The sequence below is a fragment of the Zootoca vivipara genome, chromosome 11, assembly GCF_963506605.1.
Source record: "Zootoca vivipara chromosome 11, rZooViv1.1, whole genome shotgun sequence".
In the NCBI taxonomy this organism is placed as follows: domain Eukaryota; kingdom Metazoa; phylum Chordata; class Lepidosauria; order Squamata; family Lacertidae; genus Zootoca; species Zootoca vivipara.
In genome coordinates this window covers 22417340-22442354 of record NC_083286.1, presented here as the reverse complement: position 1 = coordinate 22442354, position 25015 = coordinate 22417340, and the positions used below count along the sequence as shown (strand labels likewise).

Sequence of the window (25015 nt, the reverse complement as noted above, 5' to 3'; positions counted from 1 at the left end):
GTGAAAAGCGGGGAGGTACAATTATATGTACATTAATTGCTGAAGCTAAGAAAGTAATGACTATTGTCTTACATGTTCCCCAAATTAAAACCATCTATTGATAAGAAATCAATTTTCATGCAGAATATTTTTCCTTGCATGGTTTTAGTTAAATTCTATATCTCCACTGTATCCTGAATACTAAAAATCCTAAAAAACAAAGAGAGAATGGGAGAATGTGATGCTAACAACCAATATCAAACTGAAGGTCTACCAGGCTTGCATTTTCAGCCCATTGCTTTATGGAAGTGAGTTGTGGGCAACTTACACCCACCAGTAGCGACACTTCAATGTGCTGCATCAGGAAGATTTTTTTGGCCATCACATGGCAGGACAGAGTCTTAAACAAAGATGTGCTCTTCCAAGCCCACATCCCTAGCATATTCATGTTTCTGTCTCAATGATGTCTACATTGGCTTGGTCATGTCCACAGAATGGAAGATGGCAGGATCCTGAAGGATGTGCCCTACGGGTAGCTGGCTTCAGGCACTAGGCCTGTTGGCAGACCCACTCTGCATTACACAGATGTTTGCAAATGTGAAGGCTGGCAGCGTTAACCCTGCTGTGCTTGCCCATTCAGCAGAAGCTAAAGCTAGTAAAGGTCTTCCTTGAACATCTTACAGCACAAAAGTGAGATGTGGTAACTGTATTTATTAGCAGAAACTATTTACATAGTACTGTGCCACATTATCACTAGGTGGGGAAACTTGTGGGTAGTGTCATTTGGCTGTCAGCTGTCTTACAATCTTATGAGCCCACAAATGCCCCATTTTTAGGGGGGTTGCCTCTCACAATGTTTACAGCTGCTGAAGCATGTAATGTTTCATGTAGATATAGCCTTGTAGCTATAAAACAATTACATTCATATCTGTTTTAGTGCATCATAATTATGCACTGAAGGTTCTGTATAAGTCTTTTTGTGGGGGGGGGGAGATAGGTTTGACTCATGCCACGACAATTTGAATTTTATTCACCTACTCTCAGGCTCTTATGAAATGCCAGAATGTGTTAAGATTTGAGTAAAATATGATTCAGAATTGTGAAAACACTATTACCAGAGGGAAAAAATAGATAACGTGCTGCTGTCAGAAGACAATATAGGTGAGCAAACAATCAGAGGGTTAAGCAGGCTGGCTTGTTTTTCTATAAACCTTTAATTAAAGAACATGCAATTAAGCCATCACCTCTTGAGTCCTCCTATCTAAAGAAGCCCAGAACCTTGGAAGACATGGTAAAAAGAAAAAAAAACCCAGAAATTGTCAATTAAGATGCTAATCCCTCTCATAAATATGGCAGCTTATCTGAGGGCTATAGAATTAGAAGATTGAGTCTGCTGTTAATAAACCCATCTCTTAATAATCTCATACTTTATTTCTTGTAATGTAAGTACACCCAAAATCTGATCTGGAATTGGAATGCTTCTGTGTAAAACTACGAAACTCACCCGACAGAGGATTCACTGAAATTAATCGAGCTTCGAACAGAGTAACGGCTGGGCTGGTATCACAAACAACAGCCTGTGTGCTTTAAGATGTGAAAGTCTGTGCCGTTATTTTTACGACTGCCTGTTAAGTTATGAGTTACATTGTGAACTTGGTTCTTCAAGATAATGTTCATTCAGTCTTTTGGGGTTATCCTTGTCTGTGCTTTGCTTGCTCAGTTCTAAGTGAGCCTTTGGGGTGGAGCAGTATAAAAATGCAAGTGGATACCCTGGCTAGGATCCAAAGAACTACTTTAGAGACCCTGTAGGGTTTGAGCACACCCAGTGGGATTTTTCACATTTTTCTTTGAACAGCCTCAATACCCTATCACAAACAGCTTTTGAGAATCCCTCCTATATCCAGACGTGTTTGCCAAGAGCCCTGGCAGGCTGCTATTTAAGAAACAAAGACCACTTAAGGAAACAAAGGTAGTTGTATGGGGATTTGGTTTTTTTGTTGTTGTTGTTTTCCTGTAAAGGGCCAGTGCATGTCACACTGCACACAGTCTGCACGCAAAAGGTCCTAGGCGCAATCTCTGCCATCTCCAAGCATTGCTAGGAAAGACTCCTGCTTGAAACCTTGGAATTCTGCTGCCAGCCATGAGCTAGATCAGGGATGTCCAACTTCCAAGAGACTGATATAAAAAAAACTGGAAGTGTTCTACCCATTGGGTTGACCAAAGTTGTTGAGCTTTTTGGAATCACGGATCCAGTAGAGGCTCCAATTTGGAGGAAGGAAAGAGATAATATTTTGCCAATGTTCCCTTCCTCCTGCAACCTCCCAGCTCCAGCTCTCATGCTGTTCAAGAGCACCCTGTCCCCAACTCTCTGGAGAAGATTGTGGGAGGCTATAGTGGAGGAAGAACTGGCGAAAATAATCTTCCATCCCATTTCCCCAGCACCAGTAGAACTCTTACTAAATGCAACTCTGGATCCAACCTTTCCCACCCACCTGCCATATTTTTTTTAAGTGACCAGGTGTTGACTGCACCTCTTTTTCATCATCCCCAGCAAATAGCACTCTTCTTTTCAAGTTACACATTGCATTTATGTACAGGAGAAGTGAGATCAAGCATTCTACCCATATATACTGCTGCTTAAGTGTTGCTGTACAATGTGCCATTTTAGCCTTCTGGAAGAGTAATATTTAGGGGAAATTAAGGAAGCTGTATATCTGCAATAATGTGCTCTTTGCATTTTCAGGTTGTTTTTTACCCTAGCCTCAGACAAATTGGTTGAAAAACACAGCTGAAGTGTAATACCTTCTGTTCAGCCAGGCATTGCTAATGAGAGATAAATGGGAATATCATCCCTGTCATGTCTCATTGTCCATCTGTCTCTTTCTCTAGGAGGTGATTTCCTCTCCTTTTTAAGAAAGAAGAAGGATGAGCTAAAAACCAAGCAGCTAGTGAAATTTTCATTAGATGTTGCTGCTGGGATGGCGTATCTCGAATCCAAAAACTGTATACACAGGTAAGATCAATTCAGATGTTCTGCCTTACAATTTGATCAGTCGAATATCTAAACAAGTGTGTGAATATTTAAATAGTAACATAAATGGATGACTGGGTTCAGTTGTGGAATAATAAATATGTATAGCACAATTGTGACAGCACACCAAATCATACTTTGTGCTGACCATAGTTTAGAACATAAACATTAGGCACATACATCAAGCAACCCATTGTTTATTATTGTTGATTATCTGCTTTTATTATGCATCCTTCAGAACTCAGGCTCATAAATTTAGTTTGGTGTGGCATCTGAATTGAATGTATAATTTGCATATTTCATTGTCAGTGAGGACAAGCTGTGCTTCACGTGAAATGCTATCTTAAGAACATAGTTTAACGTATGGTAATAGACTGTGGGTCATTGACTTAATAAATTAAAACCCTGCCTTAAGTAAAGTTGTTCATTGTTTCTCTTGAGAAACACCAGTGCTCAGACCTGAATATGGTAGACAGTTGGATTTTATTTATTTGTAGCCTCCCTTTTAAATGATTGATCTTCAAGACTGCAAAACAACAACAAAACCTACAGCACAGCAATCCTCTGGCCAGTGAATGGGGCCAAAGTGTGCTTCTGTTTGGTACCACTGTTGGAGGTGGCTTTTTCTGGTAAAGAGGGAGAAAGCACACACACACAAAAAAACAACAACCAAAAACTGTGTCTTTTATAGCCTATAGTTGGGGTCAGTCTCAACTTACCCTTTCCATGAATTTTTTTTCTGGGAAGTATATTGCAGAATGTGCCTCCCTTCAGTTCTGCAGTTCCTAGGACAACTTAAACCTTCTTTCCTAAAAAGAGAATCCTATACAATTTCCTTCATCCTAGAAGGTTACAGTGGTGCCTCGCTTAACAAATGCCCTGCTTAACGAAATTTCCGCTTAATGAAAGGTTTTTTCTAGTGGAGGTTGCCTCGCTAGACGAATTCGTTTTACGAAAAATTTGTCTAGCGAATCGCGGTTTCCCATAGGAATGCATTGAAATTCAATTAATGCGTTCCTATGGGCAAAAATAATAAAAAAAAATCAATGCATTCCTATGGGATTCGCTAGACAAATTTTTCGTTATAAGAAAAGACCCGTGGAACGAATTAAATTCGTCTAGCGAGGCACCACTGTACTGTTGTTTTGTTCATAATTGTCCCTCCCTACAAAGACTTCTGTAATTTGTGAAATTTCAGCTGGAAAAGTTTGTTTTCTTCATAAATTTCTCATTTGATGTTTGTTATGGAATTCGAAGATATGAATTCAAGAGGTTAGAGTGGGACGTAACATTAAACAAGAGATGAGGAACTTGTGGCCCTCCGATTGTTTTAGGCTACAACTCTCATAATCCCTGACCATTGGCAAGGCTCAGTGGAGCTACTGGGAATCAGAGTTCAGTAACATTTGGAAGACTACAAGTTCCCTATCCCTGCATGAAACTATGGTTTGATTTGATTTGAATAAGCCAGAGCACTCATTCCCTCCTCTCCCCATTGTGGCTAACCTTAACCACATAACAATTTGAAGTTGGCTTGATTCAGTAAACCATGGTTAGGACTCAACAGAGTTTGTCCAAAGTTTGACGGAATGCTAAATAACAATGAGTTAGAAACTGAAATGCAAGCTACTTATCACCTCTGAACAAGAAAGGGGGTAGTGCATGTCTAAGACTCAGCCAGCTTCATTCAGATAAGAATCATGAGACTGAGAAACAAATATCCTTTTTGTTTTGTTAACAAAAGCAGCCATATTTGAAACTTCTCTTCAGTTTATTAGGTTCCCCACCTGTTTGCCTGAAACCTTGCATCAGGTGCCCAGGTCTGCATTTGTTACTCTTGCAGCTTTTATTGGCACCTGTCTGCACTCTAAAGATCAGTATTGCAGAATATTAAGGAGGACTGTTTTCATGTTGCTTTTGTACATGAAAGAGATGGTATATGCAGCATTGTGGAGAGAGGTTAGTATGAGTTGGACTGTACTCTGAGATCAGCAGCCATTTCCATGGTCATGAGCAGCAGCTGCTGTCTCACCACATATTTACATGTATTATGCAAAATCAGACCATTACTGTAGTCTTTGTAGCTCGGTATTGCCCCTCCGTATAAACTGGAGTGGCTCTCCACAGATTCTGATAGAAGTCTTTCCCGGCTGTCTCTAGAGATGGATGACAAAGATCAAAAGTGGGACCTTTTGTATGAAAAGCGTGTGCTCTATGCTGTGAGCTACTGATCTTCTGACTATGATGAACAATAAACAGCCCTTCCACAAAATATTCTTGAACTGTTTATAAAAATTAGTCCCCCCCAAATAATAGGTATTCATGATAGTTTTCAGATTCATATTAGTACCCTAATTGAGTTCTTACACTGCCACAACCATAGATTCAAATGAATAGAAGATTTGTTCTTGTTCTGTTGTTCAGGACGTTGGTCCCTTTTTGTGTATGTGAAAACGCTAGTCAAATGAAGTAGGTAGCTGTCATCCACAAAAACCACATTTAAAATAGTTGGTGCTTCAATTGATGGCAGTAGTACCTCTAGCCACAGATCTTGTGGTGCAGGTTTGGACCCTGGCATCAGCCTCAGAAGGTGGGTGGGTGGGTGTACTTTCCCCCTGGTGCTTGCCACTTCTGCTGCCTGGTTAGCCCATGCCCACTTCCTGTCTCTGAGTTGGTCCACTAAAGAGAGTCACCTGGGTCAAGTGCAGTGTTGCCTGTCAGCTGCCATGCATTTCCTCACAGTGTGCAGCATAGGGATGTGGAGCTGAGAGCCTGACAGGTGTACACAGGAAATTGGCTGCACATGCCCAGTCATGCCATGCAGGCAACACCATGCTTGTGCACCCATGACCATGTAGAAGAGGAGCAGCAACATTAGCTAACAGCACTTGCCATCCACTTCTCTGCATGGACTGGTGAGCGTTTCACCACCTGCTATGTTGTGCACAACACCCTTTTTTTACAGAGACTTGAGGTCTTTTATGAACAGGAGATAGTTGGAGGATAGTGGGTGGGTTTGGAATAGAGATGTGGGGTGGAGTTTGAGGGCAAGGAGTGGGGAGTGGAGGGAGAGGGAGATGGGCTTTGTTTCATACTAACTGCAGAACTCTTGATATGTTGGTGGGGTAGTATTTGGGGGCAGGATACCAAATGGTGATGCCAAATATCACCTTCTAGTCTGAAGGTGCCAAAAGATCTCTCCCCCCCCCACATTTGTTTTTGTTGCAGCAGACCAAAGCAATCACTTCAAGGATGCCCTCTTTATACAAAGTGTCTTATTTCTATACAGTCAAACCTCAGTTTTCCGACCACCGCGGACCCGGAAGTGTTTACATCCGGGTTCTGCGGCGCTCAGATGCGCAGAAGCGCTCTATCGGTGTTTCGCGCACGCGCAGAAGCATGCATCAGGGAGTGACCGGCTCCGCGGAACGGATTGCAGTCGCAAACCGAGGTATGACTGTATATCGAAATGGAGAGAAAGGCTACTAGGCTGAAATCATGATTTCTGGGCAAGTTGGAGCATTTTTGTACAGTCATCAAGACAGAGTGCAAATAATATTTTAGAAAATGATCTGAGGAGCTCATATCTTCAGTTAATCCCAAATGTAATTAATAAAATTAATGGGAAATTGCTAATATAACTGATAAGCAAGGTAACTGTCCTCATTTGTGAAGATGCTCCCAGTCTTTACAGTCGTACCTCATGTTGCATCTGCTTCAGGTTACGTGTTTTCAAGTTGCATCCCGCGGCAACCTAGAAGTACCGGAATGGTTACTTCTGGGTTTCACCGCATGCGCAGAAGCGTTAAATTGCGGCACATGCATGTGCAGACACCGCGCTTCTGGATGCGAACGCTTTGAGTTGCGGGCGTGCCTCCGGGATGGATTACATCTGCAACTCGAGGTTCCACTGTATTTACATACATGCAATCTATGCGTACCTAGAATGGGTAGTTGATGCAGTATACGTCAGTTTCATTTGAAGGACTATGTGTTCTGTTTTTGAGCGCACAGTGCAAGAAGAATGTCTTCCAAGTTAGAAAGGGTTCAGATAATGTTGCTGGTTGTTTTAGTACAATGGATAGCTCCTCTAGAGTCACTTCCTAGTGCACATTTGCACAATTTAGCTCTCAGGTTTTGAAAATGATTTCAGCTTTTTAGTACAGTTACCAGTTCATTGATGATTCTGAGTATCTTAGTGTAGCTAAAGAGTGAAATATAAAATATATATCCTTGATCTTTACAGACTGCAGATTACCTGGATTCTCTATTCACATTTACCCAGTACAGACGTAGCAAAGGAGATCATGTCTAGATTGCGTGTATTTCCCCAAAGGCTTCTGGGGTCTCACTCACACAGTTTCATCTAAATGTACCTTCAAAACTACAGACAGGCCTTCAAGGCATAAACTGGAGTTGAACCAGAGTATGTGGAAGATTCGACGGTGCTCTTGGGCATTTTTTATTTGAGTTATTGGTTTTCAAGCTGTCTCTTGTGCTTTGAAGCACATTACATAGAGTGTTATTTTGACAGCAGTGTTATCCACCAAGGGTCACAGACAGGTGAACATTATCCTGTTTCATTTCATTTGTTATGGATCCATAGTTATTCATCACATTGACATTGCAATATTGTGGCTTTTTTATGTCTTGGAGAAAGAGCTGTGTTATAATAAGTTGCCAGGGCAGATTCATTTTTACATGCAGTTTAACATAACTTTGAAGACAAGCATTTGTTTTGCCTCTCAATAAGCTAAACATACCACTTAATTTCTTGTTCTCCTTCCCTTTTACCTCAACTGTCTCTCCCCCCCTTTATTTATGTAAATTTTATGTGATGGAGTTTTTCTGTTAATACAGTTCCAGTAGTGCTTAGTTCCCCACCATTTAAGACACTGAGGTAGCAGAATAACATCTGATCATTAATGAGCAATTTTAATTCTCTAGAATGATATTTCCCCTCCCCTCCCCTTCCTTCTCCCTTGAATATAGGGAAACATTTCGTACATAAATTGCATGAACAGGCCGATTTGCTATTATCATATTTGCAATTTGAGTAATTAAAAACCCCTTTGGCTGCAGAAGAGCCATAATGTAGATCCATGGCTGAATGAAAACATGTTGGGTACATAAATATATCTTTTTTAAAAAAAAAATTACATGCCATCGTGCATTATGTAACAATGTGCATTGTTAAATCATATTTTTATTTTTCAGACTAAGTGCAGTAATATTTTTTAAAAATGAAATGTGTTTCTTTTATTAACTATTCCCGTATTGTCAAACTCAAATTTATTAAACTGAATTCAGAGAAAGTTCAGTTAATAGGAAGTGAACTTGTGGTTGCTCTTGGACCCAATCCCAACACTACTGGTACTGCAGGGATCAGGCCTGATTTAGTTGGTCCACTGTGACCTGCTCTTAAGTCATGGCACAGCTATGAGCATATGGACAATAGGCATAGTGGCGCAGTGGTGTAAACCACTGAGCCTTCGGCTTGCCGATCGAAAAGTTGGTGGTTCGAATCCCTGCGCCGGGGTGAGCTCCTGTTATTTGGTCCCAGCTCCTGCCAACCTAGCAGTTTGAAAGCACGTCAAAGTGCAAGTACGGTAGATAAATAGGTACCCCTCTGGTGGGAAGGTAAACAGCATTTCTGTGCGCTGCTCTGGTTTCACCAGTAGCAGCTTAGTCATGCTGACCACATGACACAGAAAAACTGTCTGCGGACAAACGCCGGCTCCCTCGACCAGTAAAGCGAGATGAGCGCCCCAACCCTAGAGTCGTTTGCGACTGGACTTAATTGTCAGGGGTTCTTTACCTTTACCTTTAATGATGATACAGGGTGCTTATGGTCTCCGTCCCTAGAATCCCCTCTGCATCAACCTCCCAGTAAAAATGTCTATACCAGGGAACACATGGTTACCTATACTGTAATACATTAAACTGCATATATCATTCAGTTCTTTTGGAGTCTTATCAACTTTGCCTACAGGGCCTTCTTGTGAGAGCCCACAATACTTTAGACCAATGGTTCACAACCCACCTAAGCATATCTAAAACCCTGATGCCCCCCCCCAACATATAATTCTTATTACAGTCATACCTCGGGTTAAGTACGCTGCAGGTTGCGTACTTTCAGGATAAGAACGCAGGGTATGTGCCCCACATTGGGAACCACGGCTTTAGATCCTCATGCTCTTCCCATGGTATTTTGGGAGAGCAATAAGGTCCCCAGGTCTGCTTGACCACATACAATATGAGATCTCGTGGATCTTCTTCCCAATGTAGAAATCTTTTTGTTTGTTTTATTAGCTACTCGTCTCCAGGTTAGGCAAGATTCATGGAATAAATTTTTCAATAGTTCTTTGCAGCTGCAATCATTCTCCTCTCAACTCCACCCACTTAAGGCATAAAATCTGCAATGCAGCCACCTTTTACCACTTGATTTTCACCGTGAAGTACATATTGCATGGGGCTTGCAGTCATTTCTTGAGCACCAGTTAATCTGCATTGGGGGAGGGGAGGGGAGGAACCCCCCGCCCTTCTAATATTGCACAAACCACAGTTTTTAAGTTGTGGCAGCTTAAGCAGATCCATTGGATCAAACTGCCAGCAATAAGGGCAAACATGGAATTGATTAGACATAAACATTCCTTTCACACTAGCTTGTTTTAAAAGATTGATATTTGTATCTTATAGAAATAATGGACTTGGTGTGTGGTTTGTATTCATGGCAGGGGTCTCGATGGCAGGTTGACACCATATTTCAAGATAATTGTTACTGATGCGGGATGATTACTTATATACAAAATAATTACACTGCATTTTGCCTTAGGGATGATAGTTTCTTAGACTAAAGACAAGCACACAGTTCAAGTAAAGGTGAATGCTTGCCTATGCGTATTATTTCCTTTCACTCCTGTTCAAAATGTTTATCAGAATGACTAAAGTGGGTCTGAATAATGAGATATATTTCTATATATAATCACATTTTAAAGGTCAGAGAACAAGAGATGGATAGAGTCTCTAGGTGTGTGAAAGAAGATTTACTTCCTTTGCATTATTATAAATGTCGCGGCTCATGGAAGAGAATCTATTATGAGACATTTTGTCTAGACTCTTCGATTTCATAAAGCTGTTATTTGATTTTTTTAATAGCCTGACTTAGCACTGTAAGTTCTTATTTTAAAAAACCTCATTCCAACCATAATGTTGAGGCATTCTCCCCCGTCCCCATCAAGGGATTTGTGACAAAGTGGTATATTTCTGTTTTTGCTGCATCACTTTCTCCCACACTGATGCCACCTTTTAGTTGTGGTCCCATTACCCCAAGGGTTGCTTACTCGCTTTATCCTGGCATACCTTAGCAGTATCTTCTTAAACTATTTCAGAAGGGAATCTGGCTTTTCAGGTATTTCAACACAGCTGTTACTCTTGCACACTTTAAGGCAGTGGGGCTGCCTCTAAAGATGGTTTGGAAACTTCAGCTGGTGCAGAATTCAGCGGTCAGGTTGTTCATCGGGGCAAGATGGTTTGAGCATATAATGCTTATCCTGGCCCTACTGCACTGCCTGCCAATTAGTTTCTGGCCCCAGTCCAAAGTGCTGGTTTGACCTGTAAAGTCTTAAACAACTCAGGACCGCAGTACCTCAAGGACCACCTCTCCCCATATGGACCAACCCAGACCCTGAATTCATCTGAAAACTTCTTTGTGTGTCCTGTCTGCAAGAGATGTGGAGGGTGGCAACATGAGAACGGGCCTTCTCTGTGGTGGCTTCCCATTTGTGAAATGCTTTCCCCAGTGAGGTTCATTGGCACTGTCATTGCGTATGTCTAGGTGCCAGGTGAAAACATTCCTCTTGCCTAATTAAACAGTCTATGGTGTTTTAAATATGTCAGGAGTATTTGTTGTTGTTACGTTGCATCTTTTGTGTTTTTATACTGTCAACTGTCCTGTGATCTTCAGATGGTATATATAGTTAGGTTAGTTAGTTAGTTAGTTAGTTAGTTAGTTAGTTAGTTAGTTAGTTAGTTAATAATTGAAGTTTCTACTGAATATATAATTGTAGATTTTGGGAAACCAACCAAACTAACTGAACATTTCCTGTTTTATAAAATAATCATAGTCTATCTTAAACAATGAGCAGGAATTCAATTTGTTTCTTCTACCCCAAAAGACAAATTGATAAAAAGAGCATTTTATTGAATTAGTTAGTTAATAAATGAAGGGGATGTAGTTCATGTTCAGTTCTTCACATTCCATCCTCTCTAATCAAAGACATTTTGATGCCATTCAGTCCAGCAAAGGTAATTCCTGAATTGATATTTTGGTTGTGTATACCACTTGTGATGACAGTCTTTCATACCTCACTCAATAATCTTCTTTCAAAAAGCTTCCAAGAGGGTCTGTCTGAGAATACTTCTGTGTTAGCTCGCTAATCTGCTAAATGCAATTGAAGTAAATCTTATTGAATACTTTATTGACCCCAGACTTTGATAGTGGTTTATGAATGGTCCTATCCCTGTAATGCTACTCTTTAACAAATCTTTCCTGTGTTCCTCCTTTATTTTTCATTGTCTAAAAACAGGGTGAATATACGTTAACTAAGCTTGGGAAAGGCTTGTATCTGATAATTTCAATCAATTAAATTAATTTGTGGGTTTTGTTTCCTCTTGGTTGTGCACTCATAAGATAATGTGTTAGAACCCGAAAAGGTTTGTGTTATCTGCCAGTGTATTTCCTTAGGAAAATTAACCTTTACATTTCTCTGTTTGGCATTTAGCCATTTTGGAGAATTGATTATTTTCTGCATTTTTATACTTTATGTTCTTTTTGTTACAACTGGGATGAAGACATTGCCAGCTTTTCCTCTTTGGTGCGACCTCCTGTGGCTTAGTTTTCTGCACAGAAAACTATTCTGTACTAGAATTTCTGTCTAACCTGCTTGAAGGAAATGAGGACATCAAAATATTAGCTTTGGAGGTTTTTGTTGTTGTTGTTTGTCCAAAAGGTTACAGGTGCCTCAATTCCATAGTGGCAATGAGATGTTGTATTAGTTAATAATTTCTTTGAAAGAAAATATTATCTTTATCTACTATTAACTTTGGGATTTGGAGCCCAAAATCCTTGCAGCAATATTCTGACTCCTTCCTAACACTACTGTGGCAGTTTATCAGGTGAGGGAGTTTCTATACCTGTAACGGCTGTTTGTTGCTTTGAGGTGCGATCAAATGGAATATTGCAGCCTTTTATTTTACGTGCCCAGGCTGACTCAGCAGTTTTCCTGGTGATGTAATTGGCCAATGTGGTTTGAGCTTAGCCAATAAATCCCCAGAATCTTCATCTGACTCTTTGGTCTGAGCAATTCTCAACTCTATTGTTATGGCTGCACTTCTCTGTGCGGATCCTGCCTCCCTCCCTTACCTTGTACTGTATCTACTTTGCCCGTATGTCTTCCCACCCTGTCTGCTCCTGCAGGTGTCTGTTCAGTTTCATTGCATTACCTGGCTTTCAAATTACATGCCGAGTGCTTCTCAGCCTGACACCATGGCTGGGATCCAAAGATAAGCACCTGCATGTGGAGCCGTGCTTTTCCTTGTGCATACTCTTTGCATAAACAGATTAACACTTATGCAAAACATTTATTTAGAATAGAGGGGTGTGCTTGTGTGTTACACACTCTAGCCCAGATTCCTTTGTTTGAATGAGAGCTTGCACTGTGCTTATGTCACACAGCATGATGTGGTGCTGATGAAGAAATAATCTACAAAAAGAGAACAAATTGGGAATTAGAAAGAAATGCTTATGTTAAAAGGTATAACATTGATTGGCTATATAAAATGTGCATTTCACCCTGTTGAACAATTAGTCTCCTAGGATGAGAACATTTATTATTGACCTCAAAGAAGCTGATGGTTTTAGAATGAACTTATCAAGAGAGAAATAAAGCAGCCTGTCTTGCTAGAGGGGAAAAAATAACAAGGAAATGTGGTTGAAAGATGTGAAAAGAATGTTGTAATCTTTGTCCTGTAAGCCAAGTTGTGGGATAGCAAATATTGGATATGAAGTCTAGACTATGGTTATTTTGTTTGCTCTAGAGTAACATACTCATTCCCAAATATTTACAGTTGCTGTTCAGGGAATTGCACTGGTTAGAAAGTATGTGAGGCTAGGGATCATATTTCCCTTGCAGGTTTATACTTCGATGGAAAGAGATCAGAAGTGGGCCAGTCTCCCATGAAGAAGATTAAGCTACATTTCTAAGAAGATTGACCAATTGATGAACAGTGTTGCATATGTTTTCTTAGTTTTCTTAAATTTTAATTTATATCCATGGTAATTTGTTTTTTACCCTGGCCTTGGGGTAACTTATCATGAATAGTTGCTTTATTGCCCTGGACGGTCCTCTAGCTTTCTGGGAGCAGCTGGTGGAGTACAAGGAGAAGGAGGTATCAGGAAAATGTGTCTTCTACCCACCCAGTCAACCCCCCCCCCCCGAGTGCCTGGATCCCACCACTTCTGTCTTAAGGAGACCAATGTAATTTTTGATATGCAAAAGAATCTGTGGGTTCAGATGTGGAAGGCCACATTTAGATCTTGTTGTAGGATATACCGGTATATTGGCAAGTTAAGCCTAACCTACAAGAATTAATTACAAGTAGCTGGTTGCTTTGATATATTTTATAAAACAGCAACCAACACATTTGTGTATAAATATCAAAGTTAACTAATTTATATTAGTACATCAAGACAAGCTATTGAAAGAATGCTTTGCATAGAGCTGCAGACTGGGTGAAGAGTTCTTACCCAAACGTATTGACTTGAACAGTGTTTTCTGCGTTCAAAGAACAAAGGCTGTTTTAGTCTATATAAAGCATACTCAGAATTCTGGCCAAAATGTTGGCATAACTATGACTCTTCCAGACAAATGTTCCTAATAAGCTAACATTTTTAAAAAATGGGTCAACAGGACACCAAAGGAATTAATGTTTCAAAGTTCTATGGCACATTAGGCATGTTTTGCCCTAACTGAAAAATGGAAATGAAATGGGAATAATGTTTGTTAGCAGTGTGATGAGTATACATACTTAGAAATAGCACGCTCTAAGAAAATACATTTTCCTTTGTTCTTCTTTGCTGCAGTACAGCATACCCTAATTGAAATTGTATTGTACATAGTCTCCCCATTTGCGACACTATAAATCAACATCTTTTCCAGTGCATCTCACATTTCCAGTGCTGAGGTCTACCCTAGGGTCCACTCCAAAGGCCAGGTCACCACCCACCATGGGGCAGGATCAGAGCCCAGGACCCTGGGCACCACAAGTAGAGGGCATATGGGGAAGATACTAACATTGGGATGAGGGTCAGGGATGCAAATGTTTTGGACCCTGGCTATGATGGAGCTGGGAGAGGACACACCTGACTGGGGGTATGGATACCAGTACCGTCCCTCACTGGCAAAGCAAGGCAGGGTGCCTGCCGAGGAAGCTGCTGGCCATTGCCTAACATTGGAGGGGTGTGCATGGCATTCCCAGGAAGGAAAGAATTTAGTGTCCTCTACACACCATCTCCTCAAGGAGCCATTTTCCCAGGATGGGCTCCTTTCTGGCTCCCCCTCTCACCTCCTTTGGAGTCTGCATAGCCTCACTGAGGGGGCTCCAGAATTCTGGCCCCAGCAAGCAGGGAAGGAGATGGGCCAAGCCCAGGCAGCCTCTTGCTCTGACTGCCCAGGGACAGCCAACAGGGAAGGAGAGGACTGCTTCCAGGGCCAGCAAGATGGAGGTATCCCACATCTCATGAAAACAGCAAGGGTATCAAGGGAAGGAATCGGAAGCGGGAGGGAGGGACGGAGGGAGGGAGAGGCAAAGGAGATGGGGAGGTTTTTAAGCAAAGGTTGGATATGGCCATCTGCCAGGGGTGCTTTAGCTGAGATTACATTGCAGTGATGACCCTTGGAGCCTCTTCCAACTTATACAATTCTATGACTCTTATATAATATAGTTCCCTTTCACTCCATAATTTTCCTACCCAGAGATGTTTTCCATGTATGGTTAATCTTAGCAAAGCTATACATTCAAATAGTTTCATTAATGCAGAATTTCCTATAGTTTGTTCTTCCTTCCTTGAGTTTTCCCTTCATTTGTACAGCCTAGAACAGCCTTAATCATGCTTCAATGTTTTCAACTACAGCTTCTAACAGCCCCATACTGCTGGGAGTTGTAGTCCAAAACAGCTATAAAGCACTGGGGTGGTGAAGGCTGGCCTGGAAAATGGTCTCAAAGAGCATTCTGGAGTTTCACTGCTGAACCTAAGGTACACAGAATGGCTTACCTTTGCATCTCCTCTGCTCTGAACTTCTTAGAAGAGGAATGGTTTATGTGGAACATCTTCAAGCAGCTGTTTAAGTGGTAAAATGATATATCAGTCTATACTGTGAATAAGGTAGTACCATTACCATTACCTACAAAGCATTTGCAAGGGTTTTTGGTTTTGGTTTTGTTTTGGTAGAGAACCACCCCAGCTATAATATTTGTTTCTGTGAAATACTGTAAGATGTTTTACCTAAGTTGTCAATACTGCATCTATTTGATTAACCTATCCATGCGTAACCCTGATCCCTATCTTTTCATGTTCTGAACTGAGGCTGGACTTTGATTGTGATTTGGAACTTAGTCTTTCATGGTATTGATTAATTTTTATAATGCATCCATTAACTTTTCCACCATCTGCACAATACTTTATCGCTCTTGGGTGTAGAATTTGTTCTTTAAAATCTGTAGTAGCCTTTTAAAAGAAAATTCTCATCACTCCAACTCAAGCCTAATCAGGATGCAATAAAAGTGTTCAAAGATAATTTTTTTGCCAACATTGTGGTAAAAAATCATGAGGACATTTGAAACTCTTGCAATTTAGGGCCTTTTTCGTTAGGGTTTCTCTTACTCTGATTACTGATGCCTCCCAATGTGCAGTAATCTTTTGTAACTGCAGCAAGCCAACTATTACAGCTAACTTTGCTATTTTATCCCTGTCATCACACATCGTTGAGATGGAAAAAGGATACAATGACCAACTTACCGTTAGGATTGTTTTGAGTCTGTGAGCTCTTTATAGGTGCTTTCATCAAACTCATTTGACCTTCATACTTTTCCAAATTGCATTCTGGCAGATGTTAAAACTTCCGTGTTATCACAGTATAGTAGACTCAGAGTGGGACTCTAAAAATGCTTCACCTTAGGTGGAAATCACCTTTGAATGAAAACACATTGTTCTCACTTTTTGAGAATGTGAGTGCTGGTAGCCATTTTTGCCTCTTGATATTAAACTGAATATCTGACCTTCTCTAACAAAGGGATTATATTGGCAAAACGATTGTTTGTTTTGTCCCTGGAACAGACTGTCCTTTCAGTTTTTATCAAAACAGTGAGCAGTGTTAACCTAATGTTTGGATTTTCTATACAGATGCCAGTGATTTTTCAGTGTACTTGGGAACAAAACAAAAGACTGAGCACAAAATTTTGAACCTTGGCATAGTCACATTCTATAAGTAAAATATGTAAAGGGCTGTCTTGTACATAGGAATAGGGACAACAGAAGCATTTTAGGGTGAGTTTTTACTCTCTCTTTACACGATGTAGTGCCCTCCAGATGATGACGATGATGATTTATTACATTTCTATGCTGCCCTTCACCTGAAGATCACAGGGCAATTTACAATTTTTTTAAATAACAAAACAAAACCCATACCATAACAACAAGCAAAAACAATAACCTCCCACACAGTTTAAAAGTCCATAACTTTCTTAATTAGCCAAAGGCTTTGGAGCAGAGGAATGTTTTTGCCTGGTGCCTATAGTTATGTAAGGAAGATGCTAGACGAGGCTCCCTGGGGAGAGCATTCTACAAGTGGGGAGCCACTGCAGAACAGGTCCATTTTTGTGTTGCCACCCTCCTGGACCTCTCAGGGAAGAGGCACACAAAGAGGGGCCTCAGAGGATGATCACTGAGGCATTACAGTCCTAAGCTGTTCCAGCATTTTGAATTGGACCTGGAAACTAATTGGCAGCCAATGTAGTCAGGCCAGAATCTGCATAATAAACTCAAACCATCTTGCCTAATGCTTTGCTTTCGCTTGAGGCTCAGGTGACCTGAGTGGTGCAGACTGCCTTCCACCCCTATCAGAACAGGGATAGCCTAACTACTGCTGTCTTTGCAAAGGATCCAGAAGTATCCCTGAGCTGTGCACCTGATCCTTCAGATGAAGTGTAACCCCATCAAGAGCAGACAACCTCCCAGCCATCCAGTCTAGGAAACCACCCACTAACAGTGCCTCAGTTTTATCTGGATTAAGTTTCAGTTTGTTGGCTCTCATCCAGTCCATTACCGAGGCAAGACAATGGTCCACCATATCCACTGCCACACCTGCAGATGTAAAGGACAAGCAGAGCTGTGTGTCGTCAGCATATTGCTGACAACGTACTCCAAACCTCTGGATAACCCCACTCAGTGGTTTCATATAGAATAGATGTTTAAACAGCATAGGGGGCAATATAGAACATTGAAGAACTCCAAGGAGCTGAAGAATATCCCCCAAGCATCATCCTCTGAAAATGTCTATCCAAGTAGGACAGGAACAACCACAAAGTGGGTTGTATAATAGATTATAATTGAATATCACCAACTGGCACCACTTTTGCCTATCAAAAAAGTGGTAATGATTTCAATATCTCATTTCTTATCGTATGGAGCTTCTAGCAGTAGAGTACTTAATCCATGAAATTCTAACTGCTAATTGGGACGTGTTGTCAGATGTTATGTTCACTGTATCCAAAAAAATTCCACGTGCCCAATTTATTATTTGGGGTGATTTAAATGCATGAATTGGGGCCAACAACCAAAATACTGTATCCCAATTGGGCTTTGAAGGAATAGATATAATACCTACCCCCACTGTCTGTTCCCTGCTCCTCTAAGGCTAGATCAACTAACAGAGCAGGGTTAAAATTTAGGAATTTTGTATCGCCCATAAACGGACTGAATAACTTTCCTGGTGACGATAAGGTCACTTTTATCTCGTCAAGGGGTCATAGTGTGGTTGATTATTGTATCCTTTTCTCTAAATCTACACTTTGATGTTAACTTCTTTTCTATTGGACTCTGTACAGAAAGTGACCACTCCCCCTTACTTCTGACTATACAATGCGACCCAGCAAAAAAGACCTTGAAGCCTGGTAACTCAGATCAGGCTTCTCATAGTATTCTAAAAAGGATTAGATCAGGGGTCAGCAACCTTTTTCAGCCGTGGGCCGATCCAACGTCCCTCAGACCATGTGGTGGACCGGACTATATTGGGGGGGGGGTTTTGAACAAATTCCTATGCCCCACAAATAACCTAGAGATGCATTTTAAATAATAGCACACATTCTACTCATGTAAAAACACGCTGATTCCCGGACCATCCATGGGCCGGATTTAGAAGGCAATTGGGCCCCCGGGCCTTAGGTTGCCTACCCCTGGATTAGATGGTCCCTGCAATTTGAAGGGCTGATTGCCAAATTCCTGGACTCTGACAAAATGTTGCATTTGAGAGCAACCCCTACTAACTCACATTCTATTAAGGTAGTAATAACAGCTTACTCTCAAGTAATAGACTTCTGTGGTGCAATAGCGAAGCCTGCATCTGTTACCCCCTCTAATCGCTCCCCTTGGTTTGACCAGAAATGCTGTACAGAGAAAAGATTGCTCAGATTGAATATCGTTTGGAGACTTTCGCAAAAAGGGTGTTAAAAAAAAAACCCACCCTATTTTGCACATAGAAAGTTATATAATGAACTTATTGCTAAGAGTACTTCATCAAGTGGTCTTCTCAGATCAGTATGCATCATCAGCGGTTTGGCATATGAAGCAACATTTCATGAATAGCAGACATGGATCATGAACCTAAACATGAAGTAAGTGCTAATGAGTATTCAAGACTTTAGAATCAAGGACTGTTTGGTTATGAACTTGCCAGGTAAACAAAGTCCTCAGCTCGCATCACCACAGGGAAGGAAATATGCCATATCTGAGATTGGATCTTCATATAATACAGCTAAAAATAAAATCTTATCAAACACAGTGCTGAATTATTGAAATTGGACAAAGCTAAGGCATGTTTTTTAAACTGCAGAAAAGAAATACGTTGAGACAGAAAAGAAATTGAATTGCAGACCTTTGTTTTGAGACATAAATGAATTATAGGAAAAAGGTCTTTATTCATAACATAGTCTCATGTTTCGATCCAGCACATTGAAACAATCATAAGGGCAGAATAAATTTATTGTAAAGTCAGCAGCGATATCACACCATGTGTGTTTGTGTGTAAAAACAAAGAAAATCACATTATAGATTGAAATGGGAGTGATAAAAAATCCATCAAAACAACTTGAAAATAACTGCTAGGATATATTCTCCCAAGCGACTGCCTCATTCTTAACAGATCTGCCAATGTATAAGAATATATTTTTGAATACTTTACTGACATTATTAGTCTAACTGCATTATCTATTGGTCATTAAAAAAACATTTGATTTATTTGGCTCCATTTTTAGTCTGTCTTCTCCAAGGAGCTCAAAGTGACATTCACAGTTCCCCCCCCCCCCCGCCCATAGCTCAGTCCATAGAGCATGAGACTCTTGATCTCAGGGTCGTGGGTTCGAGTCCCGCATTGGGCAGAAAGATTCCTACGTTGCAGGGGGTTGGACTGGATGACCCAACAGGACTCTTTCAACTCTACAATTCTATGATTTTAACCTCACAACAACCCTGTGAGGTTAGCTGAGTGAGAGAGCTGCATAGCTGAGCAGGGATTTGAACCTATGTCTCCCCAGTCTTAGTCCAGCACTCTAACCACCACACCACACCACACTGGGGCCACATCCACACCAGACATTTAAAGCCCTCTTATGCATCTCCCCAGAAATTCTGGGAACTGTAGCTTGTTAAAGGTGCTGAGAGCTGTTGAGAGAGCCCTATCCCCTTCACAGAGCTACAGTTCTCAGAGTGTTGTTGTTGTTGTTGTTTCAACCAATCCCTCTTTCCTGGGAACTGTGGAAATAGACCGTGGAAAAACATACTTCCTGCCTCAATATGTCCCAGTCTAGGCAACGTGAACATCCATGCAGATGCACAGCCCAGTTACTATTACTGCCTGGCATGTCCTACTTTTGCCCGAATAGGTTAATGCCACTGACAGGGCTTGAGATCTTGCCTTGGATGGTATAGCTTCTCTACTGCCCATCCTCCCTTGTATGACGTTATACAGTCAGGGGCAGCCACTCAGTATGGATATTCTCATGCATGCATGGTGACTTTGCACAGAGACTGCAATTTTCATATTCTTGTGACTGCTTTTTCTAGTTGGGTTTGTCAAGAAGTCTTCCTTTGAGTGAGTGATTTGCAAATCCATAGTAACCACGGTATTGCATTCTAATGTTCAATAATTCATTTATTCAAAATGTGCATATCTGTTGCCGTGATGGTAATTTTGTGCCAATATGACTCTTATTGCCTTTCAGTAGAACAACATCAGTTTTACACCCAAGAAAGCACAACAGAAATAGGTCTGTGGCTTGTACCCAGCTTGCATATAAATAACATTCCATTTAAAAGCCTGTATAATTTATTATCTTAATAATCCTTAAAGAAATCTTAATAATCCTCAAAGACACAATTCATTACTTATGCATAGCAACCTGCCTGCTAGCAAATTATCTGTCTGTGCTAAAAGCAAACGACAAACTCTTCATAAATCCTTTTCTCAGGAATGACTACTAATGCTATAACTGTAATTCTCTACATTAAATGCCTGTGTTCAAAATAGTTTAATATTATTTTTTCTCTGGACAGCTGTGCTCATAAACAAATGGAAATATAAGCTCTTTTATAATACCTTTAAGAGTGGGCCGAAAAGAGACTCGCTATTGCAGGATGGCTTTATACTGAGCCTTTTTGCCTTCATTTTTAAATTTTAGTTCACTTTTCACTAGCACAGTACTCAAAAGGCATTTGAGACTGTGAGAGCAGCTTTGAAATGATAAAGGATTTGAGCTTGTGAGGCTCTGGTGTAAAAATACTTCTCCTGCAGACCTGGCCACAAATCCAAGGAACAAGTTTTTAATTCTTTTAAGCTGTTGTGAGTTTTCACTAGATTGGATTTTTATCTTGTGAGGTTTTATTTATTTTGCAGTATGTTTCTCCTTACTCTTTTGTAAGGCTCCCTGGGAATGCCAATTGGCCACCGAAAGACAGAATACACGTTTTAGAAATAATTAACTAAATAAATAATGGTGCTGCTAAGTGCCACAAAGGGACACGGGTGGTGCTGTGGTCTAAATCACTGAGCCTAGGCCTTGCCGAAGGTCAGCGGTTTGAATCCCCATGACTTGGTGAGCTCCTGTTCTTCGGTCCCAGCTCCTGCCCACCAAGCAGTTCAAAAGCACATCAAGTGCAAGTAGATAAATAGATACCGCTCCGGCGGGAAGGTAAACAGCGTTTCTGGTTCGCCAAAAGCAGCTTAGTCATGCTGGCCACATGACCCGGAAGCTGTCTGCGGACAAACGCCAGCTCCCTCGGCCTATAGAGCGAGATGAGCGCGCAACCCCATAGTCATCTACGACTGGACCTAACGGTCAGGGGTACCTTTACCTTTACCTTTTTAAGTGCCACAAGGTTCTGTTTGTTTTCTCTCTCTTCTCTGTCACACATTCAGCTATCAGTCATTTGCATGAACATGTGAAGTGTTAAGTATGGCATGGGGCTAGGGGTGCTCACACAAGGAAAAACTAAAATAAAACAGACCTTGGTAAATGTCTATGCTGCTTATAGAGATGACCTAAGACTTATGGCAGATTATAGTAATTAATTTACAGAGAAATTTCACACACGTATATATTATATGCTGCCACTAAAATTACGGTACATCTATAAGATACATCAGAGTGTAGAGTTTCCTCTTATCTGTCACTCTAATTGATTCATAAAGAGATCTTATAAGCTAGGAAAACAGACATCAAAGTAAAAAATAATAATTTTATACCCCTAGTCAGCCATGAAGTTCGCTGGGTAACCTTGTGCAATGTTCTATCACTAAAGAGCAGGGTTGTGATCAGGGCTTTTTTCAGCTGGAACTCACTGGAACTCAGTTCTGGCACCTCTCAGGTAGATGCCATTACCATTATAAGAGAACAAGAGAGGCATTCATGGTGAGTTCCAGCACCTCCTTTTCTTGAAAAATAGCACTGGTTGTTATTATAGTGGAAGAAGAAACAAGTCCTTTGAGCTCCTGGAAAAGGTGAAATGCAATTCATGTGTGAATAGCAAGGTGCAGGATTGTAACCTTGAGTTTGGTATCAGTATTGTGATTGTTATTGAAACCATTGATTTCCTGCTCTTGCAAGTAGGCGAGCCCATTGAATTGAGCCAAGGCGACTTTTCTTGTTTGTTTGTTTCACTTGGAGATATGGGTTGTGTTCTTCCTGTGTTTCCATCCTACTGTTAAACCAGCAGGTCTGAGTTCAATTCTCCATGTAGCTGTGAAGCTCATTGGATTACCTTTAACCCAGTCACTATCTCTCAGCCTAAGAATTGTTGTGAGGGTAAAACGACTGAGAAGGAAATCCATCAATTTATATAGACTCAACTTGGTATATTTTTGAATGGTCTTGAACTGACAAGTATTATTTGTTGAAACAAATTTAAAATACTTTGTGAGCTATTTGCTGATAAATGGTTAATTTTTGTTCTTTCCATGGCTCTAGCCTTTTTTTTGGGGGGGGGGGTTAAGGCTACCATAAACTTTACCAAAACCCGTAAAGTCTTAAGGAGAGCCTAAGGACACAATCTTTCAATCAGAAGCTACATCAGGACTATTGCAGGGGGGAATGTGTTGGGCTTTGGAGTTTGTTTCTCATTGTCAATCAGTTGGTATCATGGGGAGCATGTATGAGCCTAAATCATATATGATTCCCGTGCCTCTTCTCTACCCTTGGCAGTTCCGAGAACAAGACTTTGACTTCAAGCTATGCTATCTCCCGATATCAAATCTCATTTACTGGCCTGCAGTCTACTGGAAATAATAACCCTCAAGGGCAGCATGATCACAGTACTCTGTTGCCTTGCATGCACTTATTTTACTATTTCAGTAAAAATATTTTATTTTCCAGGAGCCATTATGCTTTGTAATCTTACATTCCCTGTGGTGGATGAAGTTTCCCCCAGAACAGAATGTATGGGAGGAAACATTCTTGCTCAAGCAGATTTAGGTTTTGAATATAAAAGTATGTTATCATTTTGTATTGTATTTATAAAGGCTGCATCTTTTTCCACACAGGGACCTTGCTGCAAGGAACTGCCTTGTAGGTGAAAACAGTGTCCTGAAAATTAGCGACTTTGGAATGTCTCGTCAAGAAGATGATGGAGTATATTCATCTTCAGGATTAAAACAGATTCCCATCAAATGGACTGCTCCAGAGGCTTTAAACTATGGTAAGGGAATACTGTTGCTAACAGTTTTGGTCCAAAATATGCTGTGTGATGTCTGAAAATATAAATGAGATGTACAAATATTTGCAAGAAGATATTTTAAGATTTCCCTTTCTCTCAAAAAGATATACTGTGGTTGAGATCCAGCATCACACTAGAAGATGCAACAGGGCTTCCCTTTCCTGTCCTCTTCCCTGCATCCCCCCACATCCATCCCCAATGTGCTCTAACTTGCCAGAACAGATTTTGGGGGCCTGGCAGAGGAGAGGAAAGGCAACTCCCATTTGCCATCAGCAGATGTCTGCTGAGCAACCATGTCTCCTGTCGCTGCCCAGGGCGGGGACCACACTGGGGGGCAGAGCACACCTGGGGGTACAGTCACGCACCAGAGCCCAGCAGAGGAGAGGGGCGGTGAAGCATCCAGGTCAGACTTGGTTTACGAGTGGAGCTGCAGCCAACTGGTGCCTGTACCCTCCCCTCCCTCTCAGCCAACCCAGGGGCAGCCCTAAGGAGAAGGAGCTGCTGCTACCCCATTCCCAAAGGCTGGGCCTGGGAACAGCTTCCCTCGATGAGGGAGCCTGTCGTGAGGTTGCCTGGTTGTGCCCCCTCAAAAAAATGCCCCCGGGCTATGCCCCCTAGCGCGCACACACACACACGCACACACCGCTACTCCACTGCACTTAGATATCACCTCTTTCCCTTAAGGGAATGGTTTATCAAAATAATTAAACATCTCTAATAATTACCATATTTTAAACTTCCATACGAGCTGCTTCCACACAAGCCTCCTTGGTTACAATAATCTGCCTCCGAGGGCCTTCTGTAGTTTATCTTTGGAGGCGAGGCAGTTTAGGAACACAATAGGGCCTTTTCAGTTGTTATTCCCTGACTATATAATGCTATCCCCAGGCTGTCTCAGCAGACACTGACTCTGATGTACTTTATATTTGTTTGGACCCTAGATGTTTGGTGGGTGTGTCCAAATCTTTGATGTAGATACCATGTATAGTTTTTATCTTTGCTGCTCCTGTTCTGTTTTTATGTGATAATATTGCATTTTTAAAAATCAACATTTTTACATTAGCAGCTCTAGAAGATTATAACCTGAAAAATAGGGTATATTTATGCTTTAAATAAACTGATTAAATGCAAGGCGCTGTGGTATAATCCACAGAGCCTAGGGCTTGCCGATCAGAAGGTCGGCAGTTCGAATCCCCGCGACTGCCAACCTAGCATTCCGAAAGCACATCAAGTGCAAGCAGATAAATAGGTACCACTCCAGCAGGAAGGTAAACAGCGTTTCTTTGCACTGCTCTGGTTTGCCAGAAGCGGCTTAGTCATGCTGGCCACATGACCCGGAAGCTGTCTGTGGACAAACGCCAGCTCCCTCGGCCAGTAAAGCAAGATGAGCGCCACAACCCCAGAGTCGTCTGCGACTGGACCTAATGGTCAGGGGTCCCTTTACCTTTATAGCCATTACACTT

At 41.2% G+C, this 25015-nt stretch overlaps 1 protein-coding gene across 3 annotated transcripts in view; it reads left to right on the top strand.

Moving 5' to 3' along the window:
* The window catches only part of FER (FER tyrosine kinase), a 162839-nt gene that overhangs the window by 119051 nt on the left and 18773 nt on the right, over window positions 1-25015 (top strand). For all 3 annotated transcript variants that reach the window (XM_035100139.2, XM_035100138.2, XM_060280166.1), the window contains 2 exons: window positions 2869-2992; window positions 23380-23534. In XM_035100139.2, coding sequence (XP_034956030.2) covers window positions 2869-2992; window positions 23380-23534 — 279 coding nt within the window. The remainder of the gene's footprint in view (window positions 1-2868; window positions 2993-23379; window positions 23535-25015) is intronic.